Source organism: Blennius ocellaris (assembly GCF_963422515.1).
Source record: "Blennius ocellaris genome assembly, chromosome: 20".
Taxonomy (NCBI): domain Eukaryota; kingdom Metazoa; phylum Chordata; class Actinopteri; order Blenniiformes; family Blenniidae; genus Blennius; species Blennius ocellaris.
The window spans coordinates 6,669,846-6,686,419 of NC_137669.1; the positions used below are offsets into that span (position 1 = coordinate 6,669,846).

At 44.1% G+C, this 16,574-nt stretch overlaps 1 protein-coding gene across 1 annotated transcript in view; it reads right to left on the minus strand.

Moving 5' to 3' along the window:
• LOC308144616 (thrombospondin type-1 domain-containing protein 7A-like) overlaps positions 1-16,574 on the minus strand; it is a gene marked incomplete at both ends in the record, with an annotated part of 134,624 nt that overhangs the window by 40,593 nt on the left and 77,457 nt on the right. The window contains 2 exons of the mRNA XM_080515779.1: positions 8,510-8,713; positions 14,604-14,759. Coding sequence (XP_080371905.1) covers positions 8,510-8,713; positions 14,604-14,759 — 360 coding nt within the window. The remainder of the gene's footprint in view (positions 1-8,509; positions 8,714-14,603; positions 14,760-16,574) is intronic.

Genomic DNA, 16,574 nt, shown 5'->3' on the forward strand with positions numbered 1-16,574 from the left:
ACCCCCACCCTCCCCCCGTCCTGTTCTATCCCGGTTCAGCCGTTTCACTGAAGCGCCATATCTGCAAAAAATCTCATTGTGATGGGCTGAATGAGTGGCAGCCGGCAGGGCCGGCGACGAGCCGGGGGACACCCGTGGGGGAACAAACAGATCCATTTCCATCAGAAAGAGACAATGAGAGATCAATAAGAGGCCCGTCGAGAGCGACTGGGGGGGACGACGCTGCAGGACTGTGGGGGTGGAACGCTGCTGACGGTGGAAGACGACGTGTGGAAACCTGACTGTCGAAATGGAAGACTTCCACATGACGGATTCTGGAGGAAATCATTAAAAGTGTTTGTATAACACTCATGGCTTCCAGACGCCCGTCTGTCTGCGAGCACGACGCTCCTTGAGGCGTTGATAGTTAAATGTAGCGTGTTGTTCACACCAGTCAACGCAAAGCAGCAATCCAATGATGGAGACGTAGAAAAATGATAAGGACCTTGTTAGAGTGGAGCGGCCATGACTAAGTGATTTTTTATTAGATTTTTTACTCAACTCAATTCTTTGGTCCAGTCCATTAATCTGGTAAACCTCACACTGGTTATTGGCTCGTCTCACAGTCCCAACAGGACTGCTTGAAGTGTTTCTCATTCACACCTCTGTCTGGAGAAATTTTGCAGTGAATTCAAGCAGCAGTTCTATACTCTAAATGAAACACTGTGTTTGTTCCTTGTCTGCACAAATCTCCCATGTTAACGGTTCAGAGTCGTCGTTTCAGGCTTGTCAAATGACTCCACAGCACGGGAGCCCCTGACCCCCTTGGGAAGGAATTCAGAGTCAGTATCTTCAAAGGTTCCTACAGACTGCGTGACTTTAACTATCTGATAAGTTCCCTGCTCGCCGCACTGTATGACACCAAACTAATCAACTTTAGGCTGCGGCATGAAGTTTGGTCCGCAGGTTGTATGACGTGAAGCTGAATCTCTACGTGATTGCTCAGGAATACGTGATTGGACAGTCAAGTATTATAGCACAAGAAGAACAGGTCTTAAACATAAACATGCTCGGGGTCCTTGTCGTTGTGGCGTTTACATGCTTGGAGAGAAATCCCAACAAAAGCAGAAGAGCCTCCAATTCTCCCCAACAACAGTAATTCTTATCACTGATTAGAAAGAACATCAAAATATGAAGTTTTATTTCTGATCCCCCCAAAAATTAAATTACTACTGGAATATACAACTGTAATCTGAACTCAAATACGTATTACAGTTTTGTGGTAAACAGTAATGTGAACACACAGAAGTGGGGTTAGCACAGAAGGGCTTGTGGAGTTCACTTGTTTTTAATGAGTTATTCTGGCTTCCCACTGCCGGAGTTCAGAATGTGTGTGTGTGTGTGTGTGAATCATTCTCAAAGTTTAGTTTTACGCCTCAAGAGGATTTATAATCATTCTTATATTTAATCTTCAGCATATCTTGAATTTGGTTAAAATAAGTCAATGCCCATGTATTTGTAACTTCTGGACTTTACTATTTAATTCTTCACCAGGGCGTCACTATTCCTCTTTGAAAATGTCCATTTGATTTAATTGTTTGAATTAGAGAGCTGACAGGAAGCATCTGCACTGTATTCCTGGTAACAGGATGGGAACAACCAATGGCATTAGTGCCTTCAGCGTCATGATGTCGGTCATTCCGAATGCAATGAAGCCAATAGTTTAATACAACTGTAAAAATCCTTTTTGTTACAATCCTGATTGATAGTGTTGCAGAGTATGTATCCTTAATGAATTAACATGACGACTATCCCATCCTACTGTTACTATTATTCACGGGCAAACTGCACAAAACCTGCAAATAAGAGTTTTATTTTCAAGAAAATTCTGCCAATATATGTATTACATTATTGGCGGCAGTCATTCCATTGAGAAAAGCTTTTAAAAAAAACGCTACCTCGGTTATGTTTGTTCATTATTGGCAAAAGCGTATTCCCATAATGAATTAAATATCTTATTACACTATGGAAAAGTGAGATTGCATAATGGGCTATAAAGGCCAATTATTGGTTGTTCCAAGGACTTTAAAGTCTCTCAAGATACAAAAGCTGTTAACAACCCAAGATGTTGCTTATTTAAGCATCTTTGAGTTTCTAAAAGTAGAAGAACTTGTAGCGACCAGGATTCTGCTTATTGGAATCAACCTCCACTGTCACTTTGTTGGAGAAACAGTCAGTGTCAAGGCTCAAATGTCAAACTTTTCTGAGAAACAATGCTTATACTTTGAACATTTTCTAGTTAAGCTCTATACGTTTTGTCTGCAAGATCTCCGTTTGACCAGAAACAAACCTCCACATCTAGAAACAAACCTTTGTCTGACTTTCTAACTGGCTTTGGAGGAGAATGTATGAATGGACTGTATTAGCCTAACCTCGCTACATATATCACACATTAGTACTTTTTAGCGTGTCACACAACATTCTTGGGGCTCGCCTTGAAGAAAACCAACATAAAAGTCAGATTTCTGATACACGACCATGTCTTCAGTTCCAAAATGAAAGACATAATTCTTGAACAGCCCCCCAGACACAAAGCGCACCAAAACACGTTTTATATCAAGAAAAACAACTTTATCTTAAACAAAAGTATCAAAAGAAGACTTGTAGCGGAGCCAGGAGGAAGAGTTTAAAGGGGGTAAAAAAAGAAACCCATTCCTCCTCTCCTGCGCCTCACGCGGTTCAATATCGCTCAGCTCAACGGCGTACCTGAGAAGCCGGAGTGATATCGGTGTGCCCTGAGCTCAGCAAGTGATTGAAGTGATCAAAGGGACAATTTCCTTTTAAACATTACAGACGTCAAGCAAGTCAAACCTCCGTCTGAACCCTGGCTGATGGGAACGTACCAGACGGAGGCTGTCATCTCCTTTATTCAATCGCGCCACATCTCGGGGAGACAGTCTCTTCCACAGTCAGAGGTAATGGGGAAGAAAGGGAGATTAAATCCAAGCTGACTGTGCGAAGCCGACTGCAGGTAATCTAATTTACCAATAAGACAGATTCAACAGGGTACCATCAAGGAAATCCTGCACCACTTTGCGCTGAGAGCCTCTCACGAGATGGAAGCGGAAGAAGAAAGGCAAAATGAGGAAGGGTCACCTTGAACTGTTTGTCTTTCATCTCCCGGGACTGAGACTATACTTCCTTCAATGTATTCATGAGCCATTTAAATGGCTCCAGGTATTAAAAGACTGCCGGAGGATTATAGAGGAAGGGCAGTTGGAGATGGACTGATTGTTTAAAGGGTGACTGATCCTCCGTGACTCATACGAGGAACAGACTGAAGTTTTGTAAGGACAAGTTGAAAACTGTAGATTTATACATTCTGTGGGTCAGTATTCAAAAAGAACCTTTTCCATGGTTCCCTACAGATCACCCCCAAAATGAAGCTGCAGACCGTGTTGTGATTTCTGATTTTCTTCGAAACATTCCAGTGAAGTGCTGCCGGACAATCAATGTCACCAACACACAAAGCTCTGGGCTTGAGAAATAGTTTCTTTGAGGGTTTCAAAGTGTGTTGAGACGGACTGACATTTAATAGACTTGGAGTTACGGTCTATTGAGGAGATACAGATCAACATTGGGGGTTTTTTGTTTCTTCCAGATCAACATTTGTTGCCACGAAATGTTTGTGTTGTGTTTAATCACCCGAAAATCAAATCCGCAACTTAAGTAGCTGTGGCGACAAACCAAAATTATCTTTGGCACTGAAAGCGAAACAACCAGAAATCACATGACGATGCAGTAAAAATCTGGCCTCGGTGTCTCCCGGTGCCCATGCAAGACTTGTCTTGCGGTCTTTATCAATGCGCAGTGGCGCGGAGAGACATTCAGGTCACAGTTCAGCTGTAAAATCACAAACTGCACGGCGGAGCATCTTCCCTGCCCGGCTGCCGACATCCACAGAGGCTGAGTCAGCATCTGTTGCTGAACTGAGACGGGGAGGCGTCACTCATTTTCCTGGCTGGGACAACTCAATGAATACCTTCATTGTTCATTCTTGTCTTGCCCTTCATTTCTGCCAGAGGATCTCAGCAGCCGAGTTTCTGTGTCACTCAATCTCGGATGTGCCGGAAAAATACACTTCTGGCATCTGGCTTTATTCAAGCCACGAGCATCAGCAGCTTCTGCTGCTCCACCTGCGCAGGTAGTGCGCCATGTTGTTTTCAAGTGACGTCACGGAGAGGGAGGCAGGGGTTATAGGCCGAGAGGTGTGGGCGAATGTGCGTCAACACATCAACACCGAGGCAGCGCTTTCAAATTTCTCCACTCTTGGAACTCGACTCCCGAAGCGCGGCGCCGTTTGGAAGATCGGCCAGGAACGACGCGGTTCCACGGAACGGCGTCGTCGTCGTGTGGGCGGGGCCTGAGCCTCCGTGTACAGTAAAGCAGATGACGGGGAACCCACCAGGGAGGCACCACCCTTCAGCATTATTGCTCTCAGCTAAACTGGGGTGCAGCTCTAACTGGTCATGACTGACACGAACACCAGCCTCAGCAAACAGCAGGCCATTCTTTTCCCCGGGACCTCCTGTGGATGCTTTAGAAAAATGAAAGAGAAGAGAATCTATAATTCACAGCTTCACAGCGCTGACGTGTCCTTCCATCTTATAATAAATTGTCTTTCAAGGACAGTTTTCTTTTAATTTTTCAGGAGAGTAAAGATAATTAGCGGCAGAGAACAAGTCAGTTTGGGATGAAGGAGATGGTAATCAGTGGCTCTGCACCAACATGGTGCCGCGCTGCAGCCTGTGAATGGAGACCTTGATTATGAGCAAAATATGGAATCTCTCTCTCTCTCTCTCTCTCTCTCGCTCGCTCTCTCTTTCTCTCTCTCTCTCTCTCTCCTCCTCCCCAGAGCCCTCATTAGCAGCAAGTGTTCAGGAATCCACTCATGATTGGGCCCCAACACACACACACACACACACACACACACACACACACACACACACACACACACACACACACACACACACACACACACACACACACACACACACACACACACACACACAAAAGATAGTAACATTGATTGGATGAACATCGAGGAATTTCACTTGATCCCATCAGTTACTTTAAGAAATATGAGGTCGTACAGTTTTCACTGAGATATTACCGAGAGATCAGTGGGAAAATAAAAGAATCATTGCAGAGACCAAATTGACGACTTGATTTTTTGTTCCAAGTTCCCCAGTAGGATCTCCACATGTTAAAAACATACAAAACGTGGATATGTAAATGCACGCGCACACATCTAACATTAAAAATGTTTAATCCGAAAAATCACAGGGTTGCGGCAGATGAATTCAGATTAACCAGTTAAATAGCATTTAATTTTAACAGACTCAAGAAAGAAGGTAATGTGCACGCATTCAACAAGTTTATTAAACTGGGCCGTAAACGGAGAAGGAGCTTCTAATCACCATTCTTTAATAAATTCAATCAAAACTAAACCAAACTCAAAACGGTGATATATCTGTGTTTGGTTCCGCACATTGGTACATCTTTTATGGGCAGAGAGGTGTTCGTTGCTTCTCGGTTCACTTCTTGGTTTCGGCTGTTTAAAAAGATTCTTTCACTCCTGAACACTTTGGAAATCAAACACCGGGAATGTCTCATATCACATCCAAACAACTCAAATCTAAATGGATTTGACGAATATTGACTTCCGAACACCCCATTTCACACTTTTCCTTAAAGACAGGAAAGCCAAAGTCAACGAACGCCTCAACTGTAACTTTTAATTGGACTGTAGAAGGAGCAGGGAAAGTAGGGTAAAGACTGAAAAGTGTTCAAGAGACTTCGTCGGCGTCAAACTTTTGCTCGTGTTTGCAAATAATTGGTGGTGAATACAATTCCCCCATCACTGTTTTAAGTATTGGTGGTTGACCAACTAGTTATGCAGCTGCCATGCAAAGGGTAGCGGGTACAGCTGAAAGCCCAGGCTGCCTGTGCCAGCTGTGGGAATGACATTTATTTGCTTGTTGTCGTCAGGTAACGGTGACCAGTAGCTGAGTTTCCAACTACCACAGGGTCTTTAAGTCGGGATGGGAATTAATAATGTTTTTACGATTCACATGCCATTTTGGATTCTGCTTATCAATTCGGTTCTTTATCGATTCTCATGTGGAAATGAAATCAGCAGCATTAACAGTAGAGGACGAGCTAACGCTGCTGTTGGGTTGACATTCCGGAGACGATCGAAAACACGACGTTCGTTCAAAGTTCTCGCTGCCGTGTGAGAATGTTTCTGTATGTTGGCCGCATTTCCTCCCTGTGATGAAACATCCACTTCATCACAACTTGCCTTGTTGTCGTCTTTTCTCCTGAAACGGAAACAGACTTTGTGCCGCTTGGCGCCATGTTTCCTGCTGCTGTGCTGGTGAATGACGTTGTTGACGTCATTCATGCCCACTGGAATCGATTAGAGAATCGTTGACAAATTTGACAAACGATTCCAAGGTGTAACCAGTTTTTGATTCTCATCCCTCGTCCTAACTCAGTGACACAAAGTTCTATTTTCAACAAGTAAACTTCCTCCACAGTGTGAAGCTGTGGACCGGCTTTATACGGCTTTAGCCGTGGTCCGGTTTTAAAATGTCTCCTTTAAATGTTTAAATGTTAAAAGTTTAGTGAGGACGAGGTAAAGAAGCTGCTTTGGTGCAAAGGGTGCAACTTATGTAAATTAAAATGTTTTAAAGGTGGGTAGTATAAGAGCTGCTATTGTCTCGAAATGGAATAATGGACTGATACAGCTGCTGGTTCCCCGGAACGAAGGGTGAACGAGAAAGCAGGCGTTTAGCCCCGAGGTCAGTGTGTGTGTGTGTGTGTGTGTGTGTGTGTGTGTGTGTGTGTGTGTGTGTGTGTGTGTGTGTGTGTGTGTGTGTGTGTGTGTGTGTGTGTGTGTGTGCGCAAGACAGAGACAAATGGTGCAGTGCCAGCAATGTTCTACCGGTGGCTTAAAATCTCATCCAGCACAATTTTGGCCAGGCGCATGCACTGAAGCCCCAGGGGAGGGTGAGTGAGCAACCCCCCCCCCCCACACACACACACACACACACACATACACTGCACAGGATAACCCAAACAATGGAGGAATATCGCTGTACGGTAATTACAGGCTGGGCAAAGTGCCAAGGCCATCGGAACACGGTGCGACAGTTCAAACGGAGGCCGAGCTTCGCTGCGGCGATCAGAGCCGAGTAACATGACCCACAACACGCCAAACACCACCTTCAAACAAAGCAGCAGCATCTCACCGTCACGTGGCAATTAGCTCCGGGGGTTCAGCCCACCTCCTCCGTCGCTGTGACAGTCATTGTTGTGAGCACCTGTGCCGGTGAGCGCTTCACTGCCCAGCAGGTTGTTCTTACCCACGATTCCTCCTGATGCTTTAATTTACACTTTTAAAATAACGCCTCATACAGGTGCAGAAAACAACTATAATTATAACTCGGAGTAGTAATGAACCTGGCAACCGGCAACGTTTAAAATGCTGCTAGGGCTTGTCTGGAATGGAAACTCCAGCTCCGAGTGTTGATGAGTGTGATAAAAGGGGTTAGGGCTACCCTATAGCAGGGGTCGGCAACCCGCGGCTCTTTCGTCCCTCCACTGCGGCTCCTTGAGCCTCTGTCCCACTGCAGTTCATCCCGGAGTGGGGTGGTATGGGAGGTAAGGCAAAGCGCAACCCAGAGCCAACTGCGTTGTGCAGTCCCGCTTCAAAGAGTGGGGTAACATTTTGGCGGAGCGATGTAACGTCATTACGCACGAAGAACGGGCTCCACAGCTCGACTGGTATCTGCTGCGCTGCGGAGTGCCGACAATTCCAGGAGGTTCATTGCATACTTGTTGAGAGTGACGGCAAAAAATTATAGTGAATCACACAACAACTACAGGACATTGAAAGCCGCACCGCTCACACTCATGGTTCTAAAAATCCCAGATCTCCCACATTTATCTTCCATTTTAATAATGTGTAGCAATAAAGGAGCTGATAGCTGCAATGCATTATGGGAGTTTCTGTTGGTCGTGTTTTAAATATAATTATTGGGGTTATGTTAGGTTTGTAGTGTTGGTAATAATTGTGTTGTGTTGTGTTTTTGTTGCTTCGTTCATGTAGTTTAGTTTATTAGCTGTAAGTTGTCAACCAGCAGTGAAGAAGGTTTTGTGTGAAGGTTTTTCCTCCTGGCATGGTCTTCCTGTGGGACTGTCAAAATAAAAGACTGATGTGCACATCTGTTGTAAAGTATAAGCTTGTCCTCTGGCGTGCTTCTTTGACATTACTCACCATAATGTCACAGTGATTTTATGAGTGACAATGTAGGCGTGTGTGCGACTGGGCAAGTTGCAGTGTGCACGTGGGTGTGAGGCTCTCTGGGTGTTGTGTTCAGTGGGAAATGGGACCAACTGGCTCTTTGAGCATTAAAGGTTGCCGAACCCCGCCTAATATATATACTGCAGCACGTGTAGTTACCGTCGCTGTTGATGCACTGGACTTGAGGGTTTTGGGTTCCTGGTCCGCACTGCTTGTCGTTGTCGGGGACGCACGCGTCCAGTTTGACCACCAGCCAGTCGTAGCAGCTGGGGTCCTCGCACGGTATCGCCTCAACCAGGTGGGGGCAGTTTCCAGTGCCGCCGGTCGGCTCGTTGACGATCTTCCGTTTTCTGAGTTTGAAGCCTGGAGGGGGGAAGCGTGGGAAATGAGTTAAATAAATGAGATTAAACACACACACACACACGGTCGTCTGCTGAGGAGAACCCCCGCCACAATTAGACAAATATTAACGTGCAAGAGTCAGCACATTACCTCCACTGCTTTTGACGATAAGCATAACAGTGCCCTTCACACCGCGGCCCATTAAAAACATGAAGTTGACTGATATACAAAAGACTTAATGGCTGTTTCAATTCTGCCCTCATTAAAATAGCTCCTATTCTCTGCCGCATGCAGGAATCCAATTAATTCAGCCGGGTCTCGCTCTCCTACGTGTTCCTTTGCTCAAGGGCACGAGATCCAATGACCCAAGTCCTGGAAAAAGAAGGGGGGACGTTAACTCCAGCCAGAGCCAAGGTCACCCACCCCCTAATCCCTGCTCCTGCTCAGGCCTGATAAGGCAGCGGCGCCCCGGAGAGCGCTGCAGGACTCAGGTGGAGGAAGCGGAATTCCCCCTTTTTCCATTTCATTTTTGTCTGTCGCCTCTCAAAAAAAAAAGACCTTAATTTAATCACGCAGGTCAGCTGAACATGTGCTCCTGAATGTCTCGAGCCACTGATGGGAGGTTTTATCTGTTGGGGGCGGTGGTGGTGGGGAGGGTGTCGCATGGAGGAAGATGAGGCTGGGGGTGCAGGGAATTCAATTCTATCAGGCATCACTCAGGAGCGATCTGCAGGGTGTGTTATGAACGGCGCGGCTGGAAGATAGCGGGGCAGAGCGAGGTGCCGCTGTCAGCACTGGAGGCTTCATTTTGACGGAAGACACACGAACATGGAAGCAATCACACGTGATGATCTATGGGGTGCATGATAGCCCGGGATGGGCTGTGCACACACTCTCAAGGACAGGTGACAGTGGAGGTACCAAATAAAACAATATGATAGTATGGGATATTACTCTGTGACGGCTGAACGGTTCATCTTTTTCTGATCAAAATGACAGTTTGAAAGGTGCAATTTTTTAAACGTCTTGAGCCCTGAAATGAGCGCGTTCCCGCCCTCGACTGGATAATAAAAATGGGGGACACTTGACTGATTCCTGTGATTCCACCGCTTCCCCTGGTGGCTGGTTGGATTATAAAGTCAAAAAACACAGACCTATGTTCAGTTGTGATTACCAGACTCGAACTCAAGAATGCCCAAGACAACCGAGAATTAGAATCAGGAAGAGTCCAAATCTGAAATCTCAAACGATTGAAACATCAACTGGTGAAGTAGTTTACTGACAGAGGAAGCCACACCTTCCAATGGAGAACCAACATCAAGACCAAACTGGTGAATATCAGTCAGATAACGGAGGAATGACAGAATTTCATTGTCTTTTCTAATCAATGTTGGCAATGGCCTCCCAGAGCCCACCAGCAATATGTCTGCAGGCCACCAGGGGGCTGCGGCCCACACTTGGCACACCACTGGTCTGATACAGTGATTCTCAAGTTTCTTAGATAGAATCCATAAAGAGTACTAAGATCAATAAGCGAGCCCAAACCCCCTCTCATGGTGAGGATCTGTCTATTGCGGAGTTCGGCAACCTTTATAGTCAAAAGAGATGTTTTTGCAATTTTCCACCCAAAAAATCATATAAAATCTCTGAAATGAAGAAAAAGATTTGAGATCTTGTCACCATTTGGTTTTAGAGATTGTTTTTTCTTGGATTTTCCCACTTTATCTATTTTGGCCCATTGTCTATTTTAGCTGCTTTAGCGGTTTATGAATATTGATTATTATTGATTGAATTACACGTAAACTTGACAAGTGTAGATACATTTGTTTGTAAACTTTTCATATGTATGTATTTTGTGGTTTTCATGTTTTAATACTTTGAAGAAGTCAAAGACCTGAGGAAAGACGCAGGAAGATGGTAAAATGTTCCACACAGGAAGATAGAGAGGAAATCCTTAAAGGTAACATGCAAAGGTCAAACATGTTCCAATGCAAACACATCCTTCAATGTATTTAAGCATTGAGGAGTTTTTGTTGTTGTTTTTGTTTCAGATCCTCTGCATACATTGTGTTTATTTGTGTTGACTGACTGACAAGATGCTTTGTTGTTTTGAATACCGTAACCTGGTATCCTGATCATTCCTGGCATGCTCGCTGCCTTTTGAAATGTTTCATACACCGTCATCAAGTTTTTAATTTCATCTTGCTTTATCGACGCAAACCCAAGTTAGATATTTTGTGGTCTGTTTCACTCCTGTCTCAATGTCGTGGCCCTGTCATAATGTTTATTTCACTCGTAGATGTTTTTTTTTTTTTTTTTCATTCTGGCCTGAATTTCCAGACACAGCAGTGACCTGGATCAACTTGACCATCTGTATTAATGCCGGAACAGGATGCAGTTGGTTTCAGGAAGTAGCCAAACTGGAAAGGCGGCATCTCCTGGCTGCTGTCTGGATGAAAAGGATTTTAGAGGCCAGCTTGAAAGCTACTAATGCTCAGTCAATCGTTGAGTTTCCTTGTTTGCTTGTTGGCTCATTTAGCATTAATGTCCTCATGACATACCTCACAGACAGAGCTGGAAAATTTCACAAGGAGGACTTACAACCTTTGCGTCCTCAAAAGTCTACAACCGTGTACTGTATAAATAATACTGACTAAAGGCAGAGGCCTTCTGGGGGCAAGTGGGCACCTGGAGGGCAATGATGGACCGAAATACAATAACAAAAGTTCAAACAGTGGTCGTAATAAACCAAGACCCTAATTATAAGATTACAACAAAAGCTAAAGGTTAAATGCATTATTAGATATGTAATCTGTTGTGTCATACGTAAACACAACAAAACTATCTTTGTGTGTTCTATTCTATTCAAAAACTGTAATCTGTGTATGTAGGAATAACTTATGTTATATCTTTAAACAAGCAACTGTGATTGCTGTGTACGGCATTTAGCATTAGTATTAGCTGGTGGCTACATGTGTAGCATTCGCAGGTTGCCACATGCTTAGCATTAGCAGGTTGCTGCATGTTTTGCAATAGCTGGTGGCTACATGTTTAGCATTAGCAAGTTACTACATGTATAGCATTAGCAGGTTGCTACATGTATAGCATTAGCAGGTTGCTACATGTTTCGCGTTAGCTGGTGACTACATGCTTCGCATTAAATGGTGGCTTTGCTTCCATCCCAGTTTTACACAACTTTCTCTATATGTGACTTTAAAAATATAAATGGCCTAATGTTCTTATTGTGTTCATTTGAACTCACTAATTGGCTTCACAGTATGAGTGCGAGGAACCAGCAACTGTCACACATGATTCTCCTCATAGTAGTAATATTATGAACATTTCATGCAGTTCCATTCAAGTTACGAGTTGGGAATAAATCTCACAGCAGTTGGATGAAGTGAGAATAAGAGGTAGAGTGATGGATGAAAGGTTTCCCGTCACACATCAAACAGGGGCTGACGACTTGTGGAGATCCAGCTTCAGAGGGAGCGACGTCACCCGTTCAGCCTCAAGGTTTTAAACGACACAATTCACTCTGTCATTGTCTACTGATATTGTTGCTTGCAATATTTCTCATTAAGCAAGGACACCGGTTGGGCTGTGTGTTCTCGGTGAACCCATCTGTCTGCACAAACACAGTTAGGACGCCATTAGACGGCAGTGCAAACACATCAAACTGAGCAAAGTGACGCCCGCCTCTTCAAACACTACAGAGCGATTCTCCCGTCCGGCTTCAGGGCGGCGATGAGGAGATAAGGATCCGGAAGGACCCAGTTTGAGTCACCGTCTCCACGGATAATGAGAATCGGGGCAAACGCACTCGAGGATCTGTGTGTGTGTGTGTGTGTGTGTGTGTGCTTGATTTACAAGTTCGCAATGAGCGAGCCAGAGTGGCGTATAGAAGGGAGCAGGCGGGCGCAAGTGAATACATCATTAAGATGCATGGAGAAGGATTTCCAGCCATCCCTTCCATTTGAGGCGCTTCATTAAGGCAGAGTCAACATGCATTAGTCATGTGGGGGGCGCGGGGGCTACTGGTCTGGGATAATTAGGGTTGAAGCAGCGACCACATAAAGCCCATTGACGGACTGCAAAAACGGCCGGGAGACAGAATCTGGCTTTTATCGCAGTCTAATGCTTATTGCCCCGACAAGAGATGGAATTTGACTTTTACATCTGAACAGCCTACAAATTAAAATAATCTCGTGTGAGGAGTCATATTGGCAGTGGAGATAGAGGACAATGGTGACGTGATCATGATCAGGAGCAAAGCAGCTTGGTCTCATTTCATGAGAGCCAATTAGTCCGGATTTGTCAACTTATCTGTGAAATTCAATTCAATGACTTATATCAGGAAGCATCACGCCTATAATTTAACATCAGACAGTAAATACAATCCTGTCATTGCAGTTATTTCTTTTCTTGATCAGTAATCCACTCGTAATTGCGAATCTTTCGAGACCTTGTTACTCTTTATTTTGTAGTAACCAGTACAAGGCTTTCTATCGTTTACTCAACGTACTTTGTTCTGTTTAAAATCACCTTTCTTGTTTTTCTAAACAACAAATAAAATCATTGAAAGAAATACAACCTCGACAAAATAAACCTTATCCTTTGAAGAGTCCGCTTATTAATTCCCTGGTTTGAGTTTCTGGTGATTTATTTTGTGTTAAAGGGTGAGGAAGGAAAAATGAAGCTGTAAACTGGTTGTGTCAGTGCACATTTTATGTTTCATGCCACATTTCCACGTACATGGGTATTTGGAAAATAGCGCTATTTCTCTGTTTCTTGCATTTACACATAAAAGTTATGATTCCTGAAAACGCCAGCCACAGTGGAGATTCAGAAAAACTGTCTCTGTTTGTATCTAAAGAGGGGAGGCGGAGATTTAAGTCTCAGTTGGTGGCGTTGTGTTTTTGTCAAGTATTCTGATTGGCTACCATGGCTTCATGCTTCCCGCTACACTGCCCCCTACAGGTTTGGCATGCTCATAGTAGCTCAGAACAAAGTGTATAAGTGGGTCAAAGATTTTTTTGGGAAACGCAGTGAGAGAAATATCAATTTTTGCAAAAACCCAGGTATGAGTAAACGCCAGTTTTGTTGACTGACTTTCTCCATGTTTCCGCGAGTCTGTGTTCCACTTTGTTGGACTTTTGCATTTACTGTTAGATATTAAGGAATATTTATCTCTACACCTGCTGAGTTTGGGTTTTGAGTCCAACATTTTTTGTTCTTAATCAATTGATGAACAGTATTTATGAATGAACTTATTAATCTTCTCATGTTTAGAGTTTCGTCCATTGGCTCCACTGTGAGCTCCTTCCTTAATGACTCTTAATTCAAAATTCACAGAAGTCAAGACTCGTTGACTAAAATGTTTTGAAATTGCACCATTTCCATACTGAAGCTGTCTCTGTTAAATTGACATCTGGCAAATTTGACAAAAACCACTTCAAACTCTTCTTTCTGTGCAAGTTCCCAGTTCAAACTGTAAATGTTTTCAGGAACACGATCGCTTGTCTCATCTCCTGTCCGGGGTGCGAGTGTCTCAATGGGAACCAGTACCTCAATGAAATAAAAGACTATTTTTAATCTGCACCTCAAAAAATCCTGGTAAAATCCATCTCGTGATAGAACCAACCACTCTCAAAGGTAGAGGGTGTAATACAGCTTAAATGTCGACTCCATTGACTCCGAAGGTGAAGCATGTCGCAGGTCTTTGAACCCGTTGAGCCGTGAAAGATCCACTTTTTCACCGTTTCATTTCGTCGACAAGGATGGACACAGTCTGAAGGAGCCTTTGAAATGAAACAGACCCGCTAATACGGCTTCAAAGACTCAATTCACTCGCTCCTCAATCAATCAAATCACGCGGCAGCGTCGTGGTTCCCCTGCCCGAACGACTCACCTTTCTTGGCTGCCTGGTCTTGACAGTTTTCGTAGGTGCAGGGTCCCCAAGCGCTCCACGACGACACCTCGCACTCCACGGGGCAGCTGATGTGACACAGCTGGGTGGTGTTGGGAGGGATGCCCAGACACAGGTCACCGTCCACCGGGCGCGACGCTGCGGGGAAACAAACGAGAAGGATGCACCGTAAAAGATCTGCATTGTGGGCCGCAGATGTGCTGTTTCACACAGTAGAACAGGGGAATCAAACATAAGGCCTGTGGGTCAAAACCGGCCCGCAAGTGGCTCCAATCCGGCCAAAACACCAAGAAAATGATCAAAATATATTCACATTTTCACTATTCTGTATCACAACAAAGAAAACTTTCAATTTAAAGGTTATTATGGCCCTGAACTACAATGCGTTTGACATCTGTGCAGTAAATCATAGTTCATTCTTAGAATTCTTATAATCCTACATTCCAAATCCTAAATCATTCCATTTACACATCAAGGATGAAAAAGAGGAATGGAAAACAAATGCAGCACTTCATTTATTCAGTGTCCCCAGACCTAAAAACATCCTTTATAGTGAGATAACGTTTTGATATCAAACCCTGTTTTGTTCCTCCTGAAGTTTCCATGAGCTCCAAGTGTATGTGACTCCCAAACAAATTTTATAATTAACCCTATTTTATGATTGTTAAACCTGGGGAGAGAATAGGACCACACATGGTGTTCCATAGATTAGACTGAAGCAACATTCATTACAAAAGATCCTTTCCACCCTGAACTCTCCATGTTTGAACTGAAATAATGTTCAAGCAATAACCAACCTCTACACAGCTATTAAAAACCCACAAAACACACTAATGCTGCGGCTTTTGTGATGCTGAAGGATGCCGATCGTAAATGCTGCCGTGGTGCATGCACACCACAGCTGTAGTAAATAGTTCGTCTGCTCAGTACATGGACAACAACAACGTCTGCCTCCAGAGAGTTGTGACTCCCAGTCCATAATCTCAATAACAACAAACAGCACCAACTAGTGGCCTGGAGGTGTTGGAATCAATTTGTCATTCTCAAAGTTTTGGTCACTGGAAGGAATCATGGACGTTCGTGGACAAACATCAACCATGATCGCTACCTGAGCGCTTGCGTGAGGTGATCGGTCAGCGTCCCCGTCTGAACAATCACAATTCATAATAGTATATAGAATTCAAGACGGCTCAGAAGTGCTGGCGTGAAATATCAACAACTTTAGGAAAGGTGAACACCCGCCGCCTGCGTGCAAATCCATGATCTGTGTACAAGTCCAAAGCTTCAGAGTGAGGGCGGATGCAGGGCGGATGCAGGGTGGATGGAGGGTGGATGCAGGCAGGCCAGAGCTGAAATCGGGAAGGGTAGGAACTCTCAAAACTGACATTTTAACCCAAAAAACCATTTTGATATTGTATTTTTCAATATGCAGTCCAACAGATTACAATCACTCTCTAATTGCTATTAGCGGCCATTTAAATCAGTCAGTAGGGCCATAACGTCAGAGGGATTCTTGTACTCGGCAATAGAGAACATGTGGAACCAATCAGATTGCTATTGCATTAATTATTAACCACTGTTCCAACCGCAACCATAGTTTAAGTTCAATCAAGTGATGGCAGGAAGGTGGAATGAACCTAATCTGAATCAAAAGAATGGTCTGAATTTGCAAAACAAACATTAGACATTCACACGAAAGTGTGTTGAATCCAAGCCTCCACTGGACTCGTCGGTAACTTTCGCTTTAATTTGTCCACGTGTTGTTCCATTAAACATCCATTTTCTTCTCGGGAGCCTTGTTGTCTTCACGTTTCATTTAAAAACATTAGAACAATAGCCTCTTTGTTCTCCTCCCCTCCTTGTGAAGTCTTCACAGGCATAACGGAGGCTGATTAATGGAAATCTCTACACACACTGACCTTGTTCAGGTGTCTCTGAGCCAGATGGTTCTTT